Source organism: Conger conger, chromosome 1, assembly GCF_963514075.1.
Source record: "Conger conger chromosome 1, fConCon1.1, whole genome shotgun sequence".
In the NCBI taxonomy this organism is placed as follows: Eukaryota; Metazoa; Chordata; class Actinopteri; order Anguilliformes; family Congridae; genus Conger; species Conger conger.
The window spans coordinates 1,099,535-1,127,034 of NC_083760.1; the positions used below are offsets into that span (position 1 = coordinate 1,099,535).

General features: G+C 54.3%; 1 protein-coding gene and 1 long non-coding RNA gene across 2 annotated transcripts in view; both read left to right on the forward strand.

The window, feature by feature from the left end:
- LOC133121371 (uncharacterized) overlaps positions 1-4,095 on the forward strand; it is a 37,819-nt gene extending 33,724 nt beyond the window's left edge. The window contains exon 3 of the long non-coding RNA XR_009708000.1: positions 3,673-4,095. This is a non-coding gene — a long non-coding RNA (uncharacterized LOC133121371). The remainder of the gene's footprint in view (positions 1-3,672) is intronic.
- Positions 4,096-4,231: 136 nt separating this feature from the next.
- Positions 4,232-26,780, forward strand: LOC133132680 (transcription factor HIVEP3). The gene is made up of 9 exons (XM_061248317.1): positions 4,232-6,025; positions 6,119-6,289; positions 7,501-9,249; positions 10,270-10,421; positions 20,298-20,473; positions 21,009-21,098; positions 24,691-25,322; positions 26,105-26,212; positions 26,274-26,780. Exons 1-9 carry the CDS (start codon positions 4,232-4,234, stop codon positions 26,778-26,780), a joined length of 5,379 nt encoding a protein of 1,792 aa, XP_061104301.1.
- Positions 26,781-27,500: the final 720 nt, after the last annotated feature.

Consider the following 27,500-nt stretch of genomic DNA (forward strand, 5'->3'; position numbering starts at 1 on the left):
ACACTGAGAGCAGCACACACTGACAGCAGCACACAGAGCAGCACACACTGAGAGCAGCACACACTAAGAGCAGCACACACTGACAGCAGCACACTGAGAGCAGCAGCACACACTAAGAGCAGCACACACTGAGAGCAGCACACAGAGCAGCACACACTGACAGCAGCAGCACACACTGAGAGCAGCACACAGAGCAGCACACACTGACAGCAGCAGCACACTGAGGACCTTTCAGTCAGAACAAAACAGAACATTCCCCCCCGGGAGGTCATGGGGGCGTTTCTCAGACCGAAAGGCATGACACTACCATTGGGAGCTACAACTAAGCTCATTCACTATCTCTCCATCTCTCTCTCTCTACAGCTCTCTCTCTCTCTCCCTCTCTCTCCCTTTCTCGCTTTCTCTCTCTCCCTTTCTCGCTCTATTTCTCTTCCTCTCTCTGCCTTTCTCTCTTTCTATCTCTCTCCCTCTCCCTAGTTCTAGCTCTCTTTTTCTTTTCCCTGTCCTGTCTTTAATCAGTTCATTTCCCTCCCTGTCACCCACTTGTCTCTAGTTCTTTTGTTTTCTGTGCATTTCTACTTTGCTATTAATACAATATTACAGTATTATGTTTGTATTATATCATATCTCATTAGGTATTATTTTTTATGATACACATCACTGTGTTACTGTCATGTTGTAAAGCATGTGTGCTTGCCAGTAACAGCAAACTGCTCTTATACTGATGTGTTCTTGAAATATTTTCAGAATAATGTGCAGTACAGAGCAGTACAGAGCAGTACAGAGCAGTACAGAGTAGTACAGAGTAGTACAGAGTAGTACAGAGTGGTACAGAGCGGTACAGAGCGGTACAGTACAGAGCAGTACAGAGTAGTACAGAGTAGTACAGAGTAGTACAGTACAGAGCAGTACAGAGCAGTACAGTACAGAGCAGTACAGAGTAGTACAGAGTAGTACAGTACAGAGCGGTACAGTACAGAGCAGTACAGAGCAGTACAGTACAGAGTAGTACAGAGTAGTACAGAGTAGTACAGTACAGAGCGGTACAGAGCAGTACAGAGTGGTGGGTACAGTAACACAGCACTTCAGGTGTTGGGTACAGTAACACAGCACTTCAGATGTTGGGTAAAGTCACACAGCACTTCCAAAAAGAGGGTGTTTGGGAGGGATTGTCTACTTTTCTGCGAAAATGTATTCACAGAAAAGCCGGGCGTTGTCATGGCGACGTTAGACAGGGACATATGAAACAGGCAGGAAAGCGTTGCCGCTGGCAACCTTCCAGGCCTCTCCCCCGCACCTCGAGGAACCCAGGTTAGAGAGGGAGAAATGGATGGGTGGATGGACTGGATAATAGAAAGGGAGAGATTTATCCTTCACCCCGCGTCTGTATCTGCACCCGACTGAACCGGCCCCTCAATCCCTTAGCTTCCCAAGTCTGGCTGTAGATCTCCTGCTGCTTATCTGGACAAATTACCCTCCCCCCCTCCAACCGGCCGGACTGTCACGGCGTTCCCGGGATGTTCACGGAGCGCAAAGAGTCAGGAACGACGCTCGTATCCCTACTGGCTCTGCTTCCCTCTCGTCTGTGGATTTACAGAAGCAGGAATCCAGCCCAGTGTTAAAAATCCATCCGTGAAGACCTTGGCCGGATCGATATTCCCCCGGAAAACTGCAGTGGTTTGTTTGGTTTGTTTCCTGGCGGTAGACTAGCCCTCCTCTTTTTTGGCAAAGAAGTGGAGATTTGTTTTATCGAACAGCACAAACCGTAAGCAGAGATATCAGCACAGATTTTTATGAAACAGCTTTGATTATAAGCGGTCATATCAGTAAAAAAAAGTTTGGTTTAATCGAACGGTATTGACTGTAAGCAGATTTGTGTTTATTGAACAGTTTTGAGTGGAAGCAGTGATATCGATGAAAGGTTTGTTTTTTTCACCAACCTTCCAATCGTCACTCGGGGAGAGAAAGGGAGAGTGGGAGAAAGAGAGAGAGAGAGGGAGAGAGAGAGAGAGACTGGTAGAGTGAGGACACCAGCAGCTGTTCTGTGTGTGTGGGGTCAGACGCTCTGCTGCTGGTTGGGCAGAAGGAGCCCTTTGAGAGCTGATGAAGACCTTGTACCTGGGTGCTTACTTTAGGACATGTGACCTGCACCTGACCGGCAGGGTGTCACGGTTACGCAGCCGGAGCTGATGGGAAATGGAGTCTTAATGAAAGAGGCTGCCATGGGTCTTCAGCCTTTTAATACACATCACACTGAGAGTGATCGGCCAATGTGAGTCAAGCCCTGTTTCACCTCTGAGCCCTCGCTCTGCGCAGGTTGTTCTGCCGGCCATAGACGGGTGGATGGCTATTGCGCAAGCTGTTTGTCAGTTAGTCAGCAATTAAATGTGCATATCTGCTGAATATGCGCCTGCTGTATGCTGATGATGAAAGTGGGGATGATTGTGGTGATGGTGATTATGGTGGTGTTTGTGATGGTGATGATGATGGTGGTGTTTGTGATGGTGATGATGATGGTGGTGTTTGTGATGGTGATGATGATGGTGGTGTTTGTGATGAGGATGGTGATGATGGTGGTGGTGGTGATGGTGGTGGTGGTGGTGGTGGTGGTGATGATGATGATGACAATATATCTTCAAAAATGAAACATTGTAAATAATCCATGGGAATTTTACTCCCGTGTAAGGGGTTAGTGTATTTATTTACATTTACATTACATTACACTACATTACATCATTGGCATTTGGCAGACGCTCTTATCCAGGAGACAATCCTCCCCTGGAGCAATGCAGGGTTAAGGGCCTTGCTCAAGGGCCCAACGGCTGTGCAGATCTTATTGTGGCTACACTGGAACCCCCTACCTTTCCTGTCCCAGTCATTTTTACATTACATTACATTACATTATTGGCATTTGGCAGACGCTCTTATCCAGAGCGACGTACAGTTGATTAGACTAAGCAGGAGACAATCCTCCCCTGGAGCAGTGCAGGGTTAAGGGCCTTGCTCAAGGGCCCAACGGCTGTGCGGATCTTATTGTGGCTACACTGGAACCCCCTACCTTTCCTGTCCCAGTCATTTACCTTAACCACTATGCTACAGGCCACCCCGACAGCATTTATAGTAATGCTGTGGCCCAGGCTTTGAGTCCTCCATGCTAGTGAGCTGTTCCTGGGCTCCCTGTCTCAGCCATGTCTCTAACCACCGACGAAGAACATCCAGAATTAAAAGCATCTGTTGTCACCTGGTTCTGTGCAGATGGACTCTCTTGGCATAATGAACTCATTAACACTTTACAGAAGCTTGCAGAACTCAACCAGCAGGGGGTACTGAGCCCTGCCATCTCTCCCTGTATTTTAGTGAAGTGGAGGAATATGCAAAATATGTATTTTAGTTGGTATTAATACTGGATGTTTGATTAAAGCACTTGCATACACTCCTTAAAAAAGTGAACATGTAATTGCTATAATCGTCTTGTCGTGTTATCCAGAATTACTCTATGGGTCTAAATGTGTGTGTGTGTGTGTGTGTGTGTGTGTGTGTGTGTGTGTGTGAATGTTAGCAGGCTGTACCATTAATATAGAAAAGCAGCCTTTCTTCTGGTGATCTGGTGATGATGATGATGATGATGATGATGGGGGGATGGTGGTTTGTCTTTCTCCTGTGTGTCCTCAGAGCCTGATAGCTGAGTACCAGAGACAGCCATCATACAAGAAGTGGGCGTGAGGAAGGGCGGAGCCAGAGCATCTCCCCAGCCGAACAGCCATCCGGGGAGCTGTCTGAGTGACAGCCAAGATGGGAGGGGCCAATGCTGGACCACTTTTAACGATCAGTCCCACCACAATGGTGTTTTGACCAGAACCATTACAAACATAATAAAAATTTATTAGAAATAGTTCCTTTGAGATCTACTCCTCAGACTGATAACACCTCAGCAACTTCTCAGATCCCACCCCCCCCTCCCGATGACGTCACTGTCGGGGGGAGGGGCTACGTGGCTGACCTGGGCAGAAGTATTCCCATGAGGAAGCCGCCTCCCCCTCCCTCGATGGAGGCCCAGCGCAGCCAATCGGCTGGAAGGGAGGGGCCTGGCGGGGGAGACCCGCCTCCTCCGGCCGAGCCCTCGGGCCAATCCCCGGAGGCCCCGCCCCCTTCCCGCCGCCCCCGCCACCCGAAGCGGCTCCTGCGGCCGGCCTCCCCGGGGGCGGAGCCTGGGGCGGGGGCGTGGCAGCCCATGGAGACGCCCGGTCCCTCAGGGGGCGGCCCTCCCTCGTCCTCCTCCCCACCGCCCCCGCCCGCCCTCCGCCTGCCCCTCCCCCAGCCCGGCCAGGAGCCCCCGGAGGGTGGGGCCGGACCCCAGCCCCCTCCGGCCCCCGCCACCGCCTCTCGACGGGAGCGCAAGCCCCCGAAGCCGGGGAAGTACGTGTGCTCGTACTGCGGGCGGCCGTGCGCCAAGCCCAGCGTGCTGCAGAAGCACATCCGCTCGCACACGGGCGAGAGGCCCTACCCCTGCTCCCCCTGCGGCTTCTCCTTCAAGACCAAGAGCAACCTGTACAAGCACCGCAAGTCCCACGCCCACCGCATCAAGGCCGGCCTGGCCTCCTCCGGCCACCAGGGGGAGCCAGAGGAGCCCACCGAGGGCGAGAGCACCGACTCCGAGGAGGAGACGGGCCAGCACGCGCCTCCTGCCACCTCCGCCTCCTCGGGCGCGCCCGAGCCGCAGAAGGGCCGGGGCGGGGAGCAGCAGAAGGGCCGGGGCGGGGAGCAGCCGGAGGACTCCCACGCGGTGAAGCAGCGTCTGGCCATGCGGCTGAGCGAGAGGAAGCGCCTCCCCGCGGTCTCCCCCGACGACGGCACCACGCCCTCGCCCTCCTCCTCGCTCGGGCCCGGGAGCAGCAAGGGCAGCACGGAGTCCGGCTACTTCTCCCGCTCCGGGAGCGCCGAGCTGTCCCAGGTCAGCCCGCCCAACGCCAGTGCCAAGACCTACGCCGAGATCATCCTGGGGAAGTACGGGCGCCTGGGCCAGCAGCAGCGCCCCCCCCGGGCCCCCGGCGGCCTGGGCGCCCCCGACAAGGCCGGCGTCCCGTTCTCCGTGCCCAAGACGCAGGTGATCGAGCACATCACCAAGCTCATCACCATCAACGAGGCGGTGGTGGACACCAGCGAGATCGACAGCGTCAAGCCACGCCGCTCCTCGCTCTCCCGCCGAAGCAGCGTGGAGTCGCCCAAGTTCTCCGGCCTCAAGGAGCCCTACGCGTCCTTCGACCCCAAGAAGGGCGAGCCGCCGGGTCCTAGCGGAGCCCCCTTGAGTATGGGAGGGTTCCCAGGCTCCTACCCCAAGCTGGACCCCGTCGCCCCCCTGCTGAGGAGCCAGTCCATGCCTTCATCTGCCGGGACCTCCTCCTCCTCCTCCTCCTCCCACAGGAACATCCGACTCAGCCAGTCGTTTGACGAGCAGCAGGCGGCGGCGGCCGAGCTGCGCACCGGGCCCCACCAGCGCACGCTGCGCCGCCAGCCCGCCATCGAGGCCGAGTTCATCCCGGAGGAGGCCGGCCCCTCCTCCTCCTCCTCCTGCTCCTCCGTGTCCGCCGCCACAGCGCCCCCCGATGGCCGCCCCCCGCCAGCGCAGGCGCCCCCCCGGCGCGGGCCCCGGGGCCACGAGTGCGAGGCGTGCGGGAGCCGCTACAAGAAGCCGGAGAGCCTGGAGACGCACCGCCGCTGCTTCTGCTCCGCCCGGCCGGCCCCGGGGCCCCCGGCCCCCAGCGCCCCGCACGACCGCCCGCAGATGATGCACTATAAGTTCCGCGCCATGGCGATGGCCGTGCGCAAGCGGCGGAAAGAGGAGAGTCTGGAGGAGGACCCCCCCAGCCCGGGCCCCGGGGGGCCCCCCCTGGAGCGCGACCTCGTCCCCCAGCAGGAGCGCAAGAGCACCTGGAAGGAGATCTCGGTCATCCAGCACACCAGCTCCTTCGAGAAGCAGGACAGCGTGGTCTCCATGGAGAGCCAGGACAAGGAGCAGGAGGAGCCTGTTGCCACGCCGACCTCGTCACTGCTGCCCAGGGAGGACGTCCAGCCGCCAAAACCGCCACCGACCCCCCTGCTGCCCCCCGCCCCCCTGCAGCCCCCCGCCCCCCAGCCCCACCCGCCAAAGCCACACCCCTTCTCCCGCCTCGTGCGCCAGCACAACATCCAGGTGCCCGAGATCCTGGTGACCGAGGAGCCGGACGCTGACATGGTGCTGGCATCGCCCCCGGCAACCACATCCTCAGCCACAGCCAAGGAGCCAGAGAAGGTGAGTGAGAGAGTGAGAGAGTGAGAGAGTGAGACTGAGAGAGTGAGAGAGTGAGGGACTGAGTGAGTGAGAGACTGAGGGACTGAGAGAGTGAGAGAGTGAGGGACTGAGTGAGTGAGAGACTGAGAGACTGAGAGAGTGAGGGACTGAGTGAGTGAGAGAGTGAGAGAGTGAGAGAGTGAGACTGAGAGAGTGAGAGAGTGAGAGTGGTGTTGCTGTGTGTAAAGGTGGAGGAGGTGAGTTTAACGGTGGAGGAGGTGTGTTTAACGGTGGAGGTGGTGTTGTGTAAAGGTGGAGGAGGTGTGTTTAACGGTGGAGGAGGTGTGTTTAACGGTGGAGGAGGTGTGTTTAACGGTGGAGGTGGTGTTGTGTAAAGGTGGAAGAGGTGTGTTTAACGGTGGAGGTGGTGTTGTGTAAAGGTGGAGGAGGTGTGTTTAACGGTGGAGGTGGTGTTGTGTAAAGGTGGAGGAGGTGTGTTTAACGGTGGAGGAGGTGTGTTTAACGGTGGAGGAGGTGTGTTTAACGGTGGAGGTGGTGTTGTGTAAAGGTGGAGGAGGTGTGTTTAACGGTGGAGGTGGTGTTGTGTAAAGGTGGAAGAGGTGTGTTTAACGGTGGAGGTGGTGTTGTGTAAAGGTGGAGGAGGTGTGTTTAACGGTGGAGGTGGTGTTGTGTAAAGGTGGAGGAGGTGTGTTTAACGGTGGAGGTGGTGTTGTGTAAAGGTGGAGGAGGTGTGTTTAACGGTGGAGGTGGTGTTGTGTAAAGGTGGAGGAGGTGTGTTTAACGGTGGAGGAGGTGTGTTTAACGGTGGAGGAGGTGTGTTTAACGGTGGAGGTGGTTTTGTGTAAAGGTGGAGGAGGTGTGTTTAACGGTGGAGGTGGTGTTGTGTAAAGGTGGAAGAGGTGTGTTTAACGGTGGAGGTGGTGTTGTGTAAAGGTGGAGGAGGTGTTGTGTAAAGGTGGAAGAGGTGTGTTTAACGGTGGAGGTGGTGTTGTGTAAAGGTGGAGGAGGTGTGTTTAACGGTGGAGGTGGTGTTGTGTAAAGGTGGAGGATGTGTGTTTAACGGTGGAGGAGGTGTGTTTAACGGTGGAGGAGGTGTGTTTAACGGTGGAGGTGGTGTTGTGTAAAGGTGGAGGATGTGTGTTTAACGGTGGAGGAGGTGTGTTTAACGGTGGAGGAGGTGTGTTTAACGGTGGAGGTGGTGTTGTGTAAAGGTGGAGGAGTTCCAGTGGCCGCAGCGCAGTCAGTCCCTGGCGCAGCTCCCGGCGGAGAAGCTCCCTCCGAAGAAGAAGCGCCTGCGCCTGGCGGAGTCGCGGTCGTCGGGGGAGTCCAGCTTCGAGTCGCTGCCCCGCAGCCCGAGCCAGGAGAGCTCCAGCCGCTCCGCGTCCTTCGAGGCGGACGCGGAGATGCAGCCGGCCCCCGCCCCGGCCCCGGCCCCGGCCCACATGCTGACGGTGCCGCCCGGGCCCCACCCGCTGCGCGAGATGCGGCGCTCGGCCTCGGAGCAGGCCCCCGCCCAGCCGCCCGCCCAGGTCGCCGAGGCGCGGAGCAAGAGCTTCGACTACGGCTGCCTGTCGCCCCAGCGCTCCGCCGCCGCCTGGAAGGAGCGCCGCAAGTGCCTGCTGGTGAAGCACGCCACGCTGGGGGAGGCCGAGCCGGACGAGCCCCCCCCGAACCCCGCCCCCCCCCACCCGGCCGGCCTGCTCCCGCCCGACCCCGGCTCCTCCTCCAGACTCAGCCCGGAACCTTCCGGAGCGTCCCCGCAGCTGCCCCCGGCGGGCTACGAGGGGTTCCCCCGGGGGCAGTACTCCGCCCCCCGGGCCTTCCCCCCCCTGCACCCCGCCCAGCTGCGCCTGGCCGAGCGCCTGGGGCTCCCACTGCCGCCCTTCCCCCCGCTCCTGCCCCTGGGGTACCCCTCGGGGGCAGCTCAGGCCCTCTACCTGCCCCTGCCCAGCGGCCTGGCCCTGCAGGTGCCCCCCGACTCCGCCAGGCAGGAGTCCAAACCCTCAACGTCCCAGAGCCCCCCCATGCCCGTCCCCCCCCTGCACCACCCCGTGCCCGTCATCTCTCCCTGTCTGGACAAGCTGTCCCCCGTGGTCTCCCTGGTGGTGCCGGTCCGTCTGCAGGCCCACATGCCCAGCTACGCCAGGGCCCTGTACACCACCCTCTCCCAGCTGCTGGCCCCCAGCCCCGCCCTCACCGCGCCCGTCTGCTGCACTGCATCCTGGGTGATCCGGAGCCGGGTGGACTGCGGCGAGAAGCCGCCCAGGAGCCCGTACCTGAAGGTGCCCACGCCCGACTTCCAGAGCTGCCTGTCCGTCAGCCTGGCGCTGGAGGGCGGGGCCGGGGCGGGGCTGGGCGCGGGCGGGAGCAAGCGCGTGCTCTCCCCGGCGGGGAGCCTGGAGCTCAGCACGGAGTCCCAGCGGCAGCAGAAACGCGTGAAGGAGGAAGAGGAGGAAGAGGAGGAAGATGACAGAGGCGATGAGGGGAGCGCCGCGGTGAAGGAGAAGGGTGAGGTTGCCACGGAGACCGTCGCCATGCCTCAAGAGGTGGAGTCGCCGACGTGGGATGCAAAGGAGGAAGAGGAGGAAGATGTGGTGGAGAGGAAGGAGCCAGTGCCAGAGCTCCTCAAGGTCAAATTCAAAGAGGAGGAGGACGAAGGCCAAAGGACGAAGAGCCCCGCCTACCCATCCCTCAACACCACCACCAACGTCAGCTGGTGCTACCTGAACTACGTCAAGCCCAACCCCTCACCCCAGCAGGACCCCCAGGCCTCCGTCTACGCCTCCTGGTCCGTGAGCGTCCACAACCCCAACCTGCCAGGCCTGTCCACCAGGGCGGCGCTGTCCCTGCTGCAGTCCAAGCAGAAGCACACCTCCGAGACCTACACCATGGCCAACACCCCCCACCCCACCGCCAGCAGGCTGGCCCCGGCCGGCTCCCGCAAGCCCCGCATGTCTGAGGTACTTATTATTACTCTTATCATAAACAGCTTGTTTTTGTTTTTTATTTATTTATTCATTCACCAAACTGGCCTAGAAAGAGTCTGTGTGTGAACCTCAATCATTTGTACAGGACGAGTACAGTCATTGATTCTATGAAGTGCTCTACCAGGGAATCCAATAAAGAAAATATCAAATATCAGGAGCCATTTGACAGGCTTATCACCGGCCGATCATTGTGAAACTTGGTGGGTATTTTGACCTCCAGACTTGGTACTCCTGTGTAAAATTTGGAATGAGACATCCATTAGGGGGCACTCTAGCATATTTTCAACGAGTGTGTCGTTGTGGTTAATGGTCATATAGCATGCTTCATTAGCTGCAGCTCCTTCAGCCAGACTTTGCCTCAAAGAACAACGACAGCAGCCATTTTGATTTTCCGCCACTTCAAACTTTTCTGAACATCATGACATCATGGCCGCCACACGTCAATAAATGATTGTGGGTGTGGCTATTTTTACTAAGTCCAGGTGTCAATCTCCCGTGGATTTTAAAGAGATAAAGTTATACTTAAGAATGTGGTGCCATCATGTGTCTCTGGGCGTGTGACAGCCTGGGCTATACCATGTCACACTTTCAACAGAGACTGGAAATGCTTTTCCGCTCATCGAGTCCGATTGACGCTCGCTGCTGTGGCTGTGTTAAACACCGCTTCATTCTCAGCGGAACAAGTGGCACTACTGTTGTTCGAAAATTGAAGCCTCGTGTTATTATTCCGACAGATATTTTGTCTACCCACAGTTTTCAAGATATTGACACCAAAGAAGAATCGGTCCTGAATGCTGTGCTTGTACACAGCTTTTCCATATTCCCAATCATTTCCAAGATATTTAAGGTTCTTCGAGGAGAAAAGTCTGCCGCGTTAGCGACGGCTAATCCACCCGTGTGAGGCCTGTGGGAAATGCACATCTCTAGTTGTTCTTGCGTGTGTATGGCAGCCGTGATGTGATTGGTGCATCCTCCTGTCTGTCTGGAGTGTAGGTACGTTCGGCCACGCCCAGCGCTCCTGTCAAAGTGAAGGAGGCTCCGCCCCTTGAGCAGGAGGAAGAGGAGGAGCCGGGGAAGAGGGAGGAAGAGGCGCCCTCAACCTCCAAACACAGCGATCCATCCCGCGTCCGCATCTTCGAGGGAGGGTAAGAGAGGGAGGGAGGGAGGGAGGGAGGGTAAGAGAGGGAGGGAGGGAGAGAGGGAGGGAGGGAGGGAGAGAGAGAGAGGGAGGGAGAGAGGGAGGGAGGGAGAGAGAGAGAGGGAGGGAAGGAGTGGAGAGAGAGAGGGAGGGAGGGAGAGAGGGAGAGAGAGAGGGAGAGAGAGAGAGAGGGAGGGTAAGAGAGGGAGGGAGAGAGAGGGAGGGAAGGAGTGGAGAGAGAGAGGGAAGGAGGGAGAGAGAGAGGGAGAGAGGGAGAGAGAGAGAGAGGGAGGGTAAGAGAGGGAGGGAGAGGGAGGGAGAGAGGGAGGGAGGGAGGGAGAGAGGGAGGGTAAGAGAGGGAGGGAGGGAGGGAGGGGAGAGGGAGAGAGAGAGAGAGGGAGGGAGGGAGAGAGAGAGGGAGGGTAAGAGAGGGAGGGAGAGGGAGGGAGAGAGGGAGGGAGGGAGGGAGAGAGGGAGGGTAAGAGAGGGAGGGAGGGAGGGAGGGAGAGGGAGGGAGGGAGAGAGGGAGGGTAAGAGAGAGAGGGAGGGAGGGAGGGAGGGTAAGAGAGAGAGGGAGGGTAAGAGAGGGAGGGAGAGAGGGAGGGAGAGAGAGAGAGGGTAAGAGAGAGAGGGAGGGAGGGTAAGAGAGAGAGGGAGGGAGAGAGAGAAGGAGGGATGGAGGGAGGGAGGGAGGAAGAGAGGGAGGGATGGAGGGAGGGAGGAAGAGAGGGAGGGATGGAGGGAGGGAGGAAGAGAGGGGAGAGGGAGGGGGAGAGGGAGGGAGGGAGGGAGGAAGAGAGGGGAGAGGGAGGGAGAGAGAGAAGGAGGGATGGAGGGAGGGAGGAAGAGAGGGAGGGATGGAGGGAGGAGGAAGAGAGGGGAGAGGGAGGGGAGTGGGAGGGAGAGAGAGAGAGGGGAGGAAGAGAGGGGAGAGGGAGGGAGGGAGTGGAGAGGGGGAGAGAGAGAGGGAGAGGGAGGGAGAGAGAGAGGGAGGGAGGGAGGAAGAGAGGGGAGAGGGAGGGGGAGAGGGAGGGTAAGAGAGAGAGGGAGGGAGAGAGAGAAGGAGAGAGGGAGGGAGGGAGAGAGAGAGGGAGGGAGGAAGAGAGGGGAGAGGGAGGGGGAGAGGGAGGGAGGGAGTGGAGAGGGGAGAGAGAGGGAGAGAGAGGGAGGGAGGAAGAGAGGAGGGAGGGAGTGGAGAGAGGGAGAGAGGGAGAGGGAGGGAGGGAGTGGAGAGAGGGAGAGAGGGGAGAGGGAGGGAGGGAGTGGAGAGAGGGAGGGAGGAAGAGAGGGGAGAGGGAGGGGAGGGGAGAGGGAGGGAGGAAGAGAAGGAGAGAGGGAGGGAGAAGAGAGGGGAGAGGGAGGGAGGGAGTGGAGAGAGGGAGAGAGAGGGAGGGAGGAAGAGAGGGGAGAGGGAGGAAGAGAGGGGAGAGGAGGGGGAGAGGGAGGAGGGAGGGAGTCGGAGAGGGGGAGAGAGAAAGAGGACAGAGATAGGGTCCCAATGTTCCACTGCTGGTGTGTAACATTCAGTGTGTTGAGCTTTCTGGTGTGTTTGTGTGTGCATTTGTGTGCGCGTGTGTGTGCATGCGTGTGCGTGCGTGTGTGTGTGCGTGCATGTGTGCATGCGTGCGTGTGTGTGTGCGTGTGTGTGCGTGTGTGTGTGTATGTGTGTGCGTGCATGTGTGCGTGCATGCGTGCATGTGTGCATGCGTGTGCATGCGTGTGTGTGTGTGTGTAGGAGAATATCTCTACCTGCGGCTCTTCAGCACTGGGCTAAAATAACCCTGCTGATAAGGCCCTGTACACAGCAGCAGGGCAGCATTAATCTGGGCAGGAGCACACTGTTTTAGCAGGGCCTGGTCACGTGCTAGCATTAGCCACACCGTTCACAGAAATGAATGGTAGCCGCAATTAGCCTCCATTCATTGCAAAAGGCTGCGCTGTGGATTGTGGGTAGTTTTGCTACAAAGGGGTGCTCAGCCAACCAGCCAAAAAAATGAATTGAAGTCAATTTAAACCCTGATACCAAGGATGATAGATCTTATGTCCCCATTTTTTCTTCTTTATTAATGGAAAACAACTTGTCTGTCTAAATGTATGGTGAATCATGACCTATTTATCCAGTGGTTTTATAAAGTGGTTTTGATATGACATTACACTTTTGGCGCTGAAAAACTTTTGCTACAGAAGAGGACCACGCGATGCAGCATCTAATTTTATCTGAGTTAGGACCTGTGCCACAAAGTGTAAGATGTGGTAAAATGCTAAGCTAGCACGACTGAACGGCATCGCAACATCATCCATTGTATCTACTCCTGGCTGGAGACAGAGGGAAGCATCGGTGTGCCATGCCAAGCCGTCCCCCCAGCCACACAAACCACTCAGTCATTGGTTCCGTGTTTACTTTATTAACTTTATTACCACTGCATTTGTTTGCTTAGTGGACACACTTCTCTGGGAACACCCATATTTGTACTTCTCGGGTGACCTCGTCATATTCAATGAAACACAGCCATTTATTTATCTTTCAAACAATCATTTTTAGTTTGTTTAATTAACACTCTTTGATTAAAATGGGCCCTCTGTGCTGATATCGCACTTGTGTTCCTGAGGGAAACACTGCTGTTCTCCACTTCTGGAAGCTTCTCTGGAGCTGAGTGACGGCAGTATTATGTTGAGTTATCAAACATACTCAGTTCTGCCTCCATGCTCTGTTCCGTCCTCCTATCTGACCGGATCAGAAGATATTATCTCACTGTGCCTGATACGGTCTTATCTTGAGTAGTACACCATCAATAACATCACAGCCACAAGATCTGCATGCCTCTGCTTCCTTTAGCTTACATTAACAAGATGGTGAAATATAGATAATTAAATATATATATATATATGTGTATATATATCTGTGTGTATATACGTATATGCTCTTGTACACTCGGTGAGCACTTTATTAGGTATTTATTAGACTTATTTTGTAGACTTACATGAATAAATAGGTGTTAAAAGTTAAGGTATAAAGTTAAAATGTTCCTAATAAAGTGCTCAGTGAGTGTATGTGTATAATTGTAATGTATTTGTGTATCTATTTTAAGGACACAGTGGGCATGTTGCGGTTTTCCTCCGTCTTCTCTGTGGGTTTTAGTGTGCAGCCATTTTGTGTGCACCTTTTTTCCCCTGGTTTTTAGTTTTGTCCTTTTTTTGTGTTTTTTGGTTGTTTTTTAGTTTTTTTTGTTGTTGGCGGGTTCACTGTGGTCAGATGTGTTGGTTCTACAGAGAGATTATCACGGGGAGAGAGCGAGGGGATATTTTTATTTATTTTCTTTTGTGCAAGCCTGGTTGGGGGAGTTTGGGGAGATAATTATAAATCTTCTAATTATAAAGAGTTTATTGTGAATCTTCGAGAGTGAGGTGGGAGCAGGAAGTGTTTTGGTGGCCTGTGGAGAGGGGGGGTGGGGGGGGTCAGTCTGCAGGGGCTCCCGCCCCGGGGAGACGCCCCTGTGTGACGGAAAGCACCTGTCGGGGGGGGGTTTAGTGGAAAATGGGGGGAGGATATTTCTGTAATGATGGAGGGGGCTGGTAAAGATCTTATTGGTGGGGGGAGAGAGAGAGAGAGGGAGAGAGGGATTGGGAGAGAGGAAGATTGATAAAGCGTGTGAGATTCAGATGCCCCGAGTGGTGGGTTGTGGGTAAAGGAGGTGGTTGTGGGTAATTAGACAAGTTTATCACACGGCTGGCTTTGCATCTTGCTTTCTCTCTCTCTCTCTCTCTCTCTCTCTCTCTCTTCTGTCTCCCTCGTTCCCTGTCTTCTGTCCTCCTTTTCCTCTGTCTCCAACACCTCCATAACTATTTAACTTTGTCCTTCTACCTTTCTCTTTCTCTTCTGCTTGCCATCCTCTCTCCCTCCCTTTCTCCCTCCCTTCCTCTCCCTCCCTGCCTCTCTCTCTCCCTCCCTCCCTCCCTTCCTCGCCCTCCCTCTCTCTCTCTGCAGTGCTGTGTGATGGTGTGATGCGGGGCAGAGACAGGCTGTCGGCAGAAAGGTAGAGAGAGGGAGAGAGAGAGAGAGAGAGAAGCGTTCTGTCAGCTCCCCCCTGCTGTCACCCTAATTACAGTATGTCCCATTTAATCACACCCTGTATACACACACCCACACACACCCACACACACTCACACACACCCACACTCACACACACCCACACTCTCTCTCACACACACACACACTCACAGTCACACACACTCACACTCACACTCATGCACACACACACTCTCACACACACTCACACACACACTCTCACACACACGTACACACGTCCTCCCTACTAACATTATATGTGACTACCATAAATATATTTATTTGTTGAGGATTATTCAGTGCACTTGAGCAAGGCATATACTCACACACACACACACACACAGAGCACGGCATCCACAGGGGAAATATCCCAGATCTCCCTCAGAACTCAGACGATCGGTGAATGTTCTGGAACATAAATTTTCACACTGCCTCAGCTGGGAGCCGGAGAGACAGGCCTGACGTTTCGTTACAAAAGAGAAACTTCAGCAAAACTCGTTACAGCACATCCGCACGGTGAATCGGTTACAGTGGTGCTGTGTGTTGGATATGTTATGACAGCGTGTGAAAGCCAGGACGCTGCGGGGTTTAGTTCTGTAATGACGGTGCAGGGTTCAGTTATGTAATGACGGTGTGGGGTTCAGTTCTGTAATGACGCTGCGGGGTTCAGTTATGTAATGACGGTGTGGGGTTCAGTTCTGTAATGACGCTGCGGGGTTTAGTTCTGTAATGACGCTGCGGGGTTTAGTTCTGTAATGACGCTGCGGGGTTTAGTTTCTGTAATGACGGTGCGGGGTTTAGTTCTGTAATGACGGTGCGGGGTTTAGTTCTGTAATGACGGTGTGGGGTTTAGTTCTGTAATGACGCTGCGGGGTTTAGTTCTGTAATGACGCTGCGGGGTTCAGTTATGTAATGACGGTGTGGGGTTCAGTTCTGTAATGACGCTGCGGGGTTTAGTTCTGTAATGACGCTGCGGGGTTTAGTTCTGTAATGACGCTGCGGGGTTTAGTTTCTGTAATGACGGTGCGGGGTTTAGTTCTGTAATGACGGTGCGGGGTTTAGTTCTGTAATGACGGTGTGGGGTTTAGTTCTGTAATGACGGTGTGGGGTTTAGTTCTGTAATGACGGTATGGGGTTCAGTTCTGTAATGACGCTGCAGGGTTTAGTTCTGTAATGACGCTGCGGGGAGAGCTGGAAAACACGGCGTATCACCCGAGCTGGTTATTTAGCTGACGCTTTTATCCAAAGTGACTTACTGTTGATTAGACTATGCAGCAGACAGTCCCCCCTGGAGCAATGCGAGGTTAAGGGCCTTGCTCAAGGGCCCAACAGCTGTGCAGATTTTGTTGCGGCTACACCGGGGCTTGAACCGCCAACCTTCCTTGCCCCATTCATGTACTTCAGCCACTAGGCGACAGGCTGTCAATTGCCGGACTTGAGCCTGACAATGTAATCTTTTAATGGCACTGGATCACTTCAGGTCGCGTTCACATATATAAAAATGGGAAATAAACAACCTGGAAAACCTTTTGGACCGCCGTGGTTCAGTGTTCGTGGAAGCGAGGCTGCGTTCTGGTGCCACTTCAGCCTCGCTGAACCGCGCCGGTCCGACAGACAGACAGACAGACAGACAGACAGACAGATAGACAGACAGACAGACAGACAGACAGACAGATAGACAGACAGACAGACAGACAGACAGACAGACGGGCGAAAAGCAGACTTTGCGGTCACGAGTGGCAGTGTCCGTGTTCCGTGTGCCGTGTGCGTGTTCTGTGTGCGGTTTCCGTGTGCGTGTGCGGTGTCCGTGTGCGTGTGCGGTGTCCGTGTGCGTGTGCGGTGTCCGTGTGCGGTGTCCGTGGAGACAGTGTGTGCGGGGCGCTGACTCAGCGGTGACTCAGCGGTGACTCAGCGGTGACTCAGCGGTGACTCACGGCGATATTTCAGAGCCAGACCGCGCGTGATCGGCTGCACTGAAACATTCAGAGCCTGATTTTTAAAGGTCCCGTGTTGTGTGCTTTCCAATGTTTTAATTTAGGTCCTGATATCCCTTTAAAATGTGGTTGTGTGGTTTTAAATGCCAAAAACTATCTCTATCCAGTTTTACGTGTCCATTCTCCAGCGCCTCTCATGAGCTTTACCAAGAACAGGCTGTTTTAGTGACTGTGCCTTTAAGGCTCATTGATATCAATGAACCTCTGTGCTGATTGGCTGGCTAGCTCCAACAGGCTGAACGCTGTCTGTGCCTCGCGCTTGGATTTGTCCCGGCTGCAAGGTGGGCCCGCGCTGGAGCAAACGAGCGCATCTTTATGATGTCAACTTCACGGAATTCCAAACGACTCGTTTAAATCCACATTTATTTGGGGATTTATTTGTGCGTTTCAATACTTTCACAGTATAACACCTTCAACTCCTTTACGATCCACGTAGCGAGGGAAATTACGTTTCCCACAATGTTGGACCTTTAAGCGAATTCGCTATTTTGGCCGAAGACCCGAATGAAACCGTCAGCTGCTTCGCGGCATGTTCCTGCAGGGTGCTGATTGGCTCCCTGCTCAGAGACCGGATGGTTTGATTGGTTGGGGTTTGGAGCGGCAGCGTGTGGAATGTGTCGGTTGCCAAATTGCTGTGATGGGGCTTCCTCGCGAACACGGTAAACACGCTCACTGACGCGGGTTATTCTCAATCAAAACACTGTTTTAAAAAAGACGTTTGTTATTGTGTCTATAGACAGCATCTTTTTAGATATTTTTTGTTCCCAAAACATAACCTTTATGGAAAGTCAACACTCTGTGACTTTATGAGATTACAGCCCCAAATTGGTGTGATGAAATAAAAATAACCATTATTAATAATGGGCATCAGCAGTCCACAGTGTGTGTCTGTGTATGTAGATGTGAGAGTGTGTGTATGTATGTGTGCTTATTTGTGTTTATATGTGAGTGTGTGTATGTATGCGTGTGTATTTGTGGCTGTGTGAGGGTATGTGTGAGTGTGTATGTTTGTGTGTGTGTGTGTGTGTGTGTATGTTTGCGTGTGTGAGTGTGTGTGTGTGTATTTAGTTCTGTAGTAGCTGTAGGCTGGTCTCTCCTCCTCCTCCTGATGCTGCTGTTGGCTGGAGTCCCTGAAGCAGCACACAGAGGCTCTGACCAGCAGCCATGTTTAGAGTGAGGGTGGGGGCCCAGAGGAGGGGGGCAGGATAAAGGCCCCCCTGTCTGGAGAGAGGAGAGCAGCATTTGGGAGGGAGGGGGGCACGCCCCTGTTTGGGTGGGGTTCCTGTGTGGCAGTGTCGGGTAGAGCCTGCTCTGTGCATGGAGGTGTGTGTGTGAGTGTGTGTGTGTGTGTGTGTGTGTGTGTGTGTGTGTGTGTGTGTGTGTGGGTGTGTGTGAGTGTGTGTGTGTGTGTGTGTGTGTGTGAGTGTGTGTGAGTGAGTGAGTGAGTGAGTGAGTGAGTGAGTGAGTGAGTGAGTGAGTGAGCTTCTCTTTGCAGGTGGGGTATACCTGCATCAGCACAGTATACAGAACAACCCGTGCTTTACATTGGACTAAAACCTGCAACCCCCAGATACAGCCATGGCCACTGCTCCACACTGCTGCTCTGACCACTGCTCCACACTGCTGCTCTGGCCACTGCTCCACACTGCTGCTCTGACCACTGCTCCACACTGCTGCTCTGGCCACTGCTCCACACTGCTGCTCTGAACACTGCTCCACACTGCTGCTCCACACTGCTGCTCTGACCACTGCTCCACACTGCTGCTCTTACTTTCCTGAATTGAGGGAAGGCAATGTGTTGCTGACAGCTTTCACCTGGCAATGGTTATTTCTCCTTCTTGTTTTGTGTGCCCCCCCCCCCCCCCCCCCACACTCTTTCTCTCATTCATCCATTCTCTTAACCCGCTTATCCTGAGCAGGGTCGCAGGGGGGCTGGAGCCTATCCCAGCATGCATTGGGCGAAAGGCAGGAATACACCCTGGACAGGTCGCCAGTCCATCGCAGGGCACACACACCATTCACTCACACACTCATACCTATGGGCAATTTAGACTCTCAAATCAGCCTAACGTGCATGTCTTTGGACTGTGGGAGGAAACCGGAGTACCCGGAGGAAACCCACGCAGACACGAGGAGAACATGCAAACTCCGCACAGTGAGGCCCCGGCCGACGGGGAGTCAAACCGCGAGGACCTCCTTGCTGTGGGGCGGCGGTGCTGAACTACTATAAAAAAATATACATATTTTTTTTTTAAACTATACATTTAGACAATAACACATACAATTGGCGATGAACTATAATAGGTCTTTATAATCAGTTTCACTCTCTCGCAACCCTCTCTCTCCCACTCTCCCTCTCTCTCTCTCCCACTCTCCCTCCCTCCCTCCCTCTCTCCCTCTCTCTCTCACCCTCCCTCTCTCCCACTCTCCCACCCTCCCTCTCTCTCTCCCCATGCCCTCCCTCCCTCCCTCTCTCACCCTCCCTCTCTCCCACTCTCCCTCCCTCCCTCTCTCTCTCTCCCACCCTCTCACCTTCTGTCCTGCTCTCTGTTGTCCTCCCCCACATTTCCACTTTTCCATCTGTCTCCCTCCATCCCGCAGCTTTTGCCCTCATCTTCCTCGTGTGGAAATCGATTCTCAGCCCCCCCCCCCCCCCCCCCCGCAGGTGTAAGTGAAATGAGCTCATATGTGAGTATGAATGAGCTCATGTGTGTATGTGTCCCTCCCCCCTAAAGGCCAGCTTACGGTTTGGCGATGTACGATTGGCCAACACTGGGGCTGCCTGTAGTGCAGTGGTTAAGTTACATAACTGGGACCCGCAAGGTCGGTGGTTCTAATCCCGGAGTAGCCACAGTAAGATCCGCACAGCCGTTGGACCCTTGAGCAAGGCCCCTTAACCCTGCATTGCTCCAGGGGAGGATTGTCTCCTGCTTAGTCTAATCAACTGTACGTCGCTCTGGATAAGAGCGTCTGCCAAATGCCATTAATGCCATTAATATAATGTAATGTAATGAAAAGCACTGTCACCAACATTCTATTATCGCCGGACTTCCATTTTGAAAACTGTAAGACTGTAGAAGCGTTGCTCTTAAGCTGCATGAACTCCACTCACACGGGCAAGTGGAGTCATCGCCACCTAAAGACACGGCTAGTGGACAACTCCTCGCTGAGGATTATCACAGATGGGAAACGTTCTATAATATGGTTGTCGTGACAACTAAACCAGCGATGGGGTCAAAGTTCGATGTAACTGATGTGTCAGCGATGGGGCGCAGCGATGATGGTGAGGACCTGTAGTAGGGACCATGGCCCACCGGCCGTTAGGTGTCATGGCAGCCGGTGGAAACGATCCTACAGAACACTAAGCTGGCCTTCAGTCCATGTGACACACCCTGCTGCAGGTTTACGTCCAATGAGGAGTGTGTGTGTGTGTGTGTGTGTCTGTGTGTGAGTATGTGTGTGTGTGTGTGTGTGTCTGTGTGTGTGTGTTTGTGCGTGAGTGTGTGTGTGTGTTTGTGCGTGAGTGTGTGTGTCTTTGTGTTCGTGTGTGTGTCTGTGAGTGTGTGTGTGTGTATGTGTGTGTGCAGGTTTAAGTCGAATGAGCAGTGTGTGTGTGTGTGTGTGTGTATCTGTTTGTCCACAGGTTTAAGTCTAATGAGCAGTGTGTGTGTGTGTGTGTGTGTGTGTGTTTGTCCACAGGTTTAAGTCTAATGAGCAGTGTGTGTGTGTGTGTGTCCGCAGGTTTAACTCTAATGAGCAGTGTGTGTGTGTGTGTCCGCAGGTTTAAGTCTAATCAGCAGTGTGTGTGTGTGTGTGTCCGCAGGTTTAAGTCGAATGAGGAGTATGTGTACGTGCGTGGGCGGGGCCGGGGGAAGTACGTGTGTGAGGAGTGTGGGATCCGCTGTAAGAAGCCCAGCATGCTGAAGAAGCACATCCGCACACACACCGACGTGCGGCCCTACGTCTGCAAGCACTGCAGCTTCGCCTTCAAGACCAAAGGTGAGGGACTGCCTGTATACATTACTATACATTTTATTTAGCAGCTGCTAAACGTCTGTATGGAGGGATGATGGGGTGATGTTGGTGAAGGATGGATGGGGTGATGTTGGTGAAGGATGGATGGGGTGATGTTGGGAGAGGGTTGATGGGGTGATGTTGGTGAAGGATGGATGGGGTGATGTTGGGAGAGGGTTGATGGGGTGATGTTGGTGAAGGATGATGGGGTGATGTTGGGAGAGGGATGGATGGGGTGATGTTGGTGAAGGATGGATGGGGTGATGTTGGGAGAGGGATGATGGGGTGATGTTGGTGAAGGATGGATGGGGTGATGTTGGGAGAGGGATGATGGGGTGATGTTGGTGAAGGATGGATGGGGTGATGTTGGTGAAGGATGGATGGGGTGATGTTGGGAGAGGGATGATGGGGTGATGTTGGTGAAGGATGGATGGGGTGATGTTGGGAGAGGGATGATGGGGTGATGTTGGGAGAGGGATGGGTATGGTGAGCTGGTCTGTATCTCCGCTCTGCTCCTCAGGGAACCTCACTAAACACATGAAGTCTAAGGCCCACGGCAAGAAGAGCCAGGAACCACCTTCCCTGGACCAGCAGGAGCCTGAGGAGGGAGGTGGGGCTACTGACCCTCCACTACAGACACATTCTCACAGTACTGAACTTCCACTACAGACACATTCTCACAGTACTGACCTTCTAGCACAGACTACTGACCTTCCAGAACTTACTACTGACTACTAACCTTCGACTACAGACCCACGCCCACTCTGTACTGAGCTTCCAGTATAGACACATTCTCAGTTCTTACATTTTTTTCGACAGTTAAATTCAGTCCCCTACATTAGAGACTTATTTTCTTCTTGTCAGTTATTGATGTCTGTATGTCGTCAGTCGTGTGTGTGTCTGTACGTCTGACAGTGGTGTCTGAATTCCTGGCTGTTTCTCTGCCCACACGGACACAGTTTTTTTTGTACCTCTGAAAACTTTTACACGCTGGAGGCTCCAGCCCAGCAGAGGGGGAGAGGAGAGGGAGATTACGCAACATCCCGAGGTCTTCTGTCAGCAGGAACAGGGAAATGGACAGAGGGAAAGTGTGAAAGAGGGAAAGATAGAGTGAAAGAGAAAGAGACAAAGTGAAAGAGAAAGAGAGAAAGTGAAGGAGTGAAAGAGAAAGAGTGAAGGAGTGAAAGAGAAAAAGATAGTGAAAGAGAAAGAGAAAGTGAAGGAGTGAAAGAGATAGAGAGAAAGTGAAGGAGTGAAAGAGATAGAGAGAAAGTGAAGGAGTGAAAGAGATAGAGAGAAAGTGAAGGAGTGAAAGAGATAGAGAGAAAGTGAAGGAGTGAAGTATCGGAAGGGAAAAGAGGCTCTGGGTTAGCGGCGTGTGGTCCTGCAGTGCATTGTGGGAAAGAACAGAATGGCGCGTTGGGGTGCTGTAGAGGAACACGGAGGCCCTGTGCCGCGGTAAATATAACGCAGAACCCCCCCGCTCCCCCCCCCTCCTCCCACACTGTGCCAGGCAGAAGGCCGGCCCATTGAAAGCGGCTCCATTCAGGAGACGACGGTAAATATAGTGAGCTCTGGACTCTGCATAATTAAGGCCTTGGCTGTGCACTCAGAGGCTATTTTTACACTGTGCCTGAATGGGGAAGGTAAACTCTACTCACGACACTCAGCAATTAACCCCCTTCAGCACTGTGTGTGTGTGTGTGTGTTTCCTGTAGGTTTGTGTGTGTGTTTGTGTGTTAGTTTCCTGTAGGTTTGTGTGTGTTGAAGATGTGTGTGTGCACATTTGTTTTAGGTGTGTGTGTGTGTGTGTGTGTGTGTGTGTGTGTGTGTGTTAAAAGCGGGAACGTTTAGACTGCCCAGCAATGTTGTGGGGACAAAATTCCTTATGGGGATAAAAACCATGTTTTCACTGCTGCTACATTGATAAAGAATGCTAAAAACACTCCCAGGGTCAAAATCTTGAAATTTTGTATTTACATTTTTCCCAATTTTTGACAAAGAGTTGACACAATCGGCTTCATGTCAGAATGTAAAAGTTGATATTTGCCCTGATGGACAATAGTGAAATTGCAAGTAGGATTCACATTGCATCTACATTGCTTTTGCTTATCTGTGGCAAACATTGTGATGATATAGAACAGACTTTGTTGTTGATTGGATGGTCATAGATCAGGCATCTGTGCAAACTGCAGTTTGTCTTGATATGTTTGAACTGTCCCCACTATCCATCCATCCATCCATTATCAGCCGCTTATCCAGAGTCGGGTCGCGGTGGCAGTAAGCTAAGCTGGGTATTTCAGGTGTCCCTCTCCCCAGCAAGGCATTCCAGCTCCTCCTGGGGGATTCCGAGGCGTTCCCAGGCCAGGAGAGATATATAATCTCTCCAGCGGGTTCTGGGTCTCCCTCGGGGTCTCCGCCCAGTTGGACGAGCCCGGAAAACCTCCAAAGGGAGGCGTCCGAGAGGCATCCTGATCAGATGCCCGAACCACCTCAATTGGCTCCTTTCGATGTGAAGGAGCAGCAGCTCTACTCCGAGCTCCCTCCGGATGTCCAAGCTCCTCACCCTATCTCTAATGCTGAGCCCGGCCACCCTACGTAGGAAGCTCATTTCGGCTGCTTGTATACGCGATCTCGTTCTATCGGTCGCTACCCAAAGCTTGTGACGATAGGTGAGGGTTGGGACGTAGATCGACCAGTAAATCTGCACCGATCCGCCTGTCGGACCCTTCTACCCTCACTCGTGAACAAGACCCCGAGATACTTGAACTCCTTCACTTGGGGCAAAGACTCGTTCCCAACCCGGAGGGAGCAATCCACCGTTTTCCGGCAGAGAACCATGGCCTCGGACTTGGAGGTGCTGACTCTCATCCCGGCCGCTTCATACTCGGCTGCAAACCGCTCCAGTGCGTGCTGAAGGTCACGGTCCGATGAAGCCAGCAGAACCACATCATCCGAAAAAAGCAGAGATGCAATTCTGAGGTCACCAAACCGGACACTCTCCTCACCTCGGCTGCGCCTTGAGATCCTGTCCATGAATATCACAAACAGGACCGGTGACAAGGGGCAACCTTGGCGGAGTCCAACACCCACTGGAAACGTGCTTGACTTTGTGCCGAGTATGCAGACACAGCTCTCACTTTGGTTATACAGGGACCGGATGGCTCGTAACAACGCCTCCGGTACCCCATACTCCCGCAGTACCCCCCCGGGGGACACGGTCGAAAGCCTTCTCCAAGTCCACAAAGCACATGTGGACTGGATGGGCAAACTCCCATGACCCGCCAGCAACCCCGCCAAGGTAAAGAGCTGGTCCACTGTTCCACGACCAGGATGGAAGCCACATTGCTCCTCCTGAATCCGAGGTTTGACCGTCAGCCGGAGCCTCCTTTCCAGCACCCTAGAGTAAGCTTTCCTGGGGAGGCTGAGGAGTGTGATACCCCGATAATTGGAGCACACCCTCCGGTCCCCCTTCTTGAAAATGGGGACCACCACCCCGGTCTGCCACTCTGCAGGTACTGTCCCCGACCTCCACGCGACACTGAAGAGGCGTGTCAGCCAAGACAGCCCAACAATGTCCAGAGCCTTCAGCATCTCAGGGCGAATCTCATCCACACCCGGCGACTTGCCGCTGAGGAGCTTTTTGACTACCTCAGCAACTTCCGCTAGGGATATAGGTGCAGATTGCCCCGAGTCTTCAGGCTCTGCCTCTTCCATAGAGGACATGTTGTTCGGATTCAGGAGCTCCTCGAAGTGCTCTTTCCACCGCCCGACAACATCCCCAGTCCGGGTCAGCAGTTCTCCTCCCCTGCTGAAAACAGCCTGAGACAAGCCCTGCTTTCCCTTTCTGAGTCGTTGGATGGTTTGCCAGAACTTCCTTGAGGCCAACTGAAAGTCCTTCTCCATAGCCTCCCCAAACTCCTCCTATACCCGGGTTTTTGCTTCAGCGACTGCTGAAGCCGCAGCCCTTCTGGCCACCCGGTACCTGTCTGCTGCTTCAGGGGGCCCCCTGTCCCCACTAGTCAGTACAATTTGTTTGGATGTGTGAGTGAGTGTGTGCATGTCGGTTTGTGTGTATGTGTGTATGTGCTTGTCCGGGGTGAGTGTGTGTGTGAGTGTGTATGTGTTTGCTGGCAGGTGTGTGTGTATGTGTAGTGTATTGCACAGTGACCTCACACTGCAGTGCTTTGTTTCCCCTGCAGGTGGCGATGAGGAGCGCTTGGGCGGGTCGGAGGACCAGGAGGAGCACCAGTTCTCAGACGTCGACGATTCTGAAGACGACGACGACAACGAGGAAGAGGAGGAGGAAGAAGAGCCTTCATCCCACGACACCTCCCCTGACACACGTCTCTCCAGTACCCCGGAACCCCGCCTGCCCGCGCCCCAGGAGAGGGAGCCGGGGTCCGGGGTGCAGGACTACCCGTCGCCCAGGCTCTGGCCTAGCGGCCGCACTGCCTCCCCCAGCAGCAAGAGGGCGCTGTTCTCCCGGCAGCGATGGGAGGCCTCGCCCCGACGCTTCTCCCCGCACAGCGAGGGGTCGCCGCTACGCCAGCCCTCCCCTGGGCGGGGCCTGTCTCCTGGGCGGGGCTTGTCTCCTGGGCGGGGCCTGTCTCCAGGGCGGGAGGGCTCTCCTCTCCGATGCCTGACCCCCAGGCTGGAGCTCTCCTCCCCGACCCGCCACCTCTCCCCGTCTCCCGAAAGAGGTCTGTCCCCCCTCAGACCGCTGTCCCCCGCCTGCTACCCCATCCCCCCCGGAGCCCTGCCCAGGGCTCGAGGCCCCCCCGTCCCGCCGCCAGCACCTTCCCTCAGCACCGCCCCTCCTGAGGAGCAGCAGGTGGGCACCACAACCGCACCCACACCCGCAACCACAACCACACCCACAACCACACCCGCAACTGCAACCACAACCACAACCACACCCACACCCACAACCACACCCACAACCACAACCACACCCGCAACTGCAACTACAACCACAACCGCACCCACACCCGCAACCACAACCACACCCACAACCACAACCACACCCGCAACCACACCCTCAACCACAACCGCAACCACAACCACACCCGCAACCACAACCACACCCACAACCACACCCGCACCAGCGCCAGCGTGATCATACAGCTCTATTCTATATCTATATAATACAGCTTTTTAGCTTCATCCACTGAAACTTTCAGTCTATCTGACCACCCTGTTTCACAGGTATAGATACCTGAGTACCCTGTTTCACAGGTATGGATACCTGAACACCCTGTTTCACAGATATAGGGATATTTATCATACAAACGATAAATGATCTGCTTTTGCTGTGGAAGAGAGACGCATGTAATAACTGGGGCTTAGGAAAGGGGTGTGAAATTAATTGGCAAAAGAAATTGCACTTTGTATTTCTTTCTACAAATCAGTGCTGCAACGCTGGACTAGAGGTTTGGCGGTTTTCGGTAGTGAGAATCCCCGGCCTTTCCAGCGTTAAATCATGCTTTCAGACTGTAGTTCTCTTTCAGAAAGAGAAAAGTGAATTGGCTGTTGTGTGCAGCTTGGCCGTCGGCATGGTGACAGTGTTGCGTGTGATGTTCAGAGCTAACCTCCGCCCCCCCCCCCCCTCCACAGGAGAGGAGCAGCTTCCTGCCAGAGGGGGGCCCCCTCCCCCCCCGCCCTGCGGCTCTCCCCCTCCCCCCCGTCCCGCCGGGAAGACCAGCTGCTCAGCCACCTCCCCCTGCACTCCCGCCCCCCCTCCTCCCGCTCCGCCTACGTCATGATCCCCATCGGGGGCATCCAGATGGTGCCCCCCTGGCCCCTCCCCAAACCCGCCCACAGCGCCACCCCCACCCCCAGCACCACCCTCTGGACCGGGGGCCTGTCCCGCCCGCTGGAGCAGGGAGGGGGCGTGGCTCCGGGGCCCAGTGGGCGGGGCTATCAACAGGACTACAGGGTATTGGGTGAGGAGGAAGCGGGAACCAGCCAATCAGGACTCGGCGTGGGAAGGTACCGCGCCCCCCCCAAAAAGAAACAGGGAACAGTGGAGGACCCCCCCGTTACGGGCATTAAGCAATACGGCAGCTCTGACCCGCCCGTCACTCCGGTCGCCATGACCACCGGCAGCTCCAGGCCCGCCCCCAGCCAGCAGGCTCCGCCCACACACAGGACTAGACAGCCGTCTGATAGGGAGGGCCCCCCCGGGGGGCGGGGCAGGAGGCGGGGCTCGGAGCATGCCGGGGGTGGGGCCGACGGCAGAGCCAATAGCGGCTCGCGGAAAAACAAAGACGGCAAAACCGGAAGCGCTTAAACAGGCTCCGCCCCCTCGGCTCCGCACCACAGAGCCGCTCCCGTTAGCCGGGTTTTCTATGGTTCCGTTTTTATACGATTTCCAACACTATTGTTTACTGATATGTTTGTTTTCTCTCTCTTGCAATATATATATATATATAGAATTGGAATAAGATGCTTTATTACTGTCCATCGGTCTGTCCTATTTATCTTGCTCTTGAGCTTCGTATCTATTGGAATATACATGTATAATGATTATAGATATATTTGTAAATGACCAAAATCAGTACTGAAAAACAATAATTCCCAATTTGTTTTGTCCAGTATTCCTTACAGTGTAGTTGACTGTGCCTTTTCTGTCAGAAGTTTGTTGCTAGAAATATAGAGAAAAAAAAAAAAAAAAAGTTAAAAGGCTGTGAATTTTTTTTATTTTATATTTTTGGTTTTGTTTTTTGAACTGAGCTGGAAGGTACGCGTGAAGGATGGGCTTTCAGCTGTCCGTCGGCCATTTTGTTTAACGTCAGGGTAAAGTGGGCTTTCAGCTGTCCGTCGGCCATTTTGTTTAACGTCAGGGTAAAGGAGGGTCACACACAGGACGACACGGAGAGAGGCAGCCAGGCGCTCTGCAAGGAAAATGCACTGAAGTCATATTTTTTATAAAATAAATACTTAGATCTTATGTGCTTGTACAGAAGAAAAAAAATATATGGTCTGTATTTATTGCTACATTTAATGATAA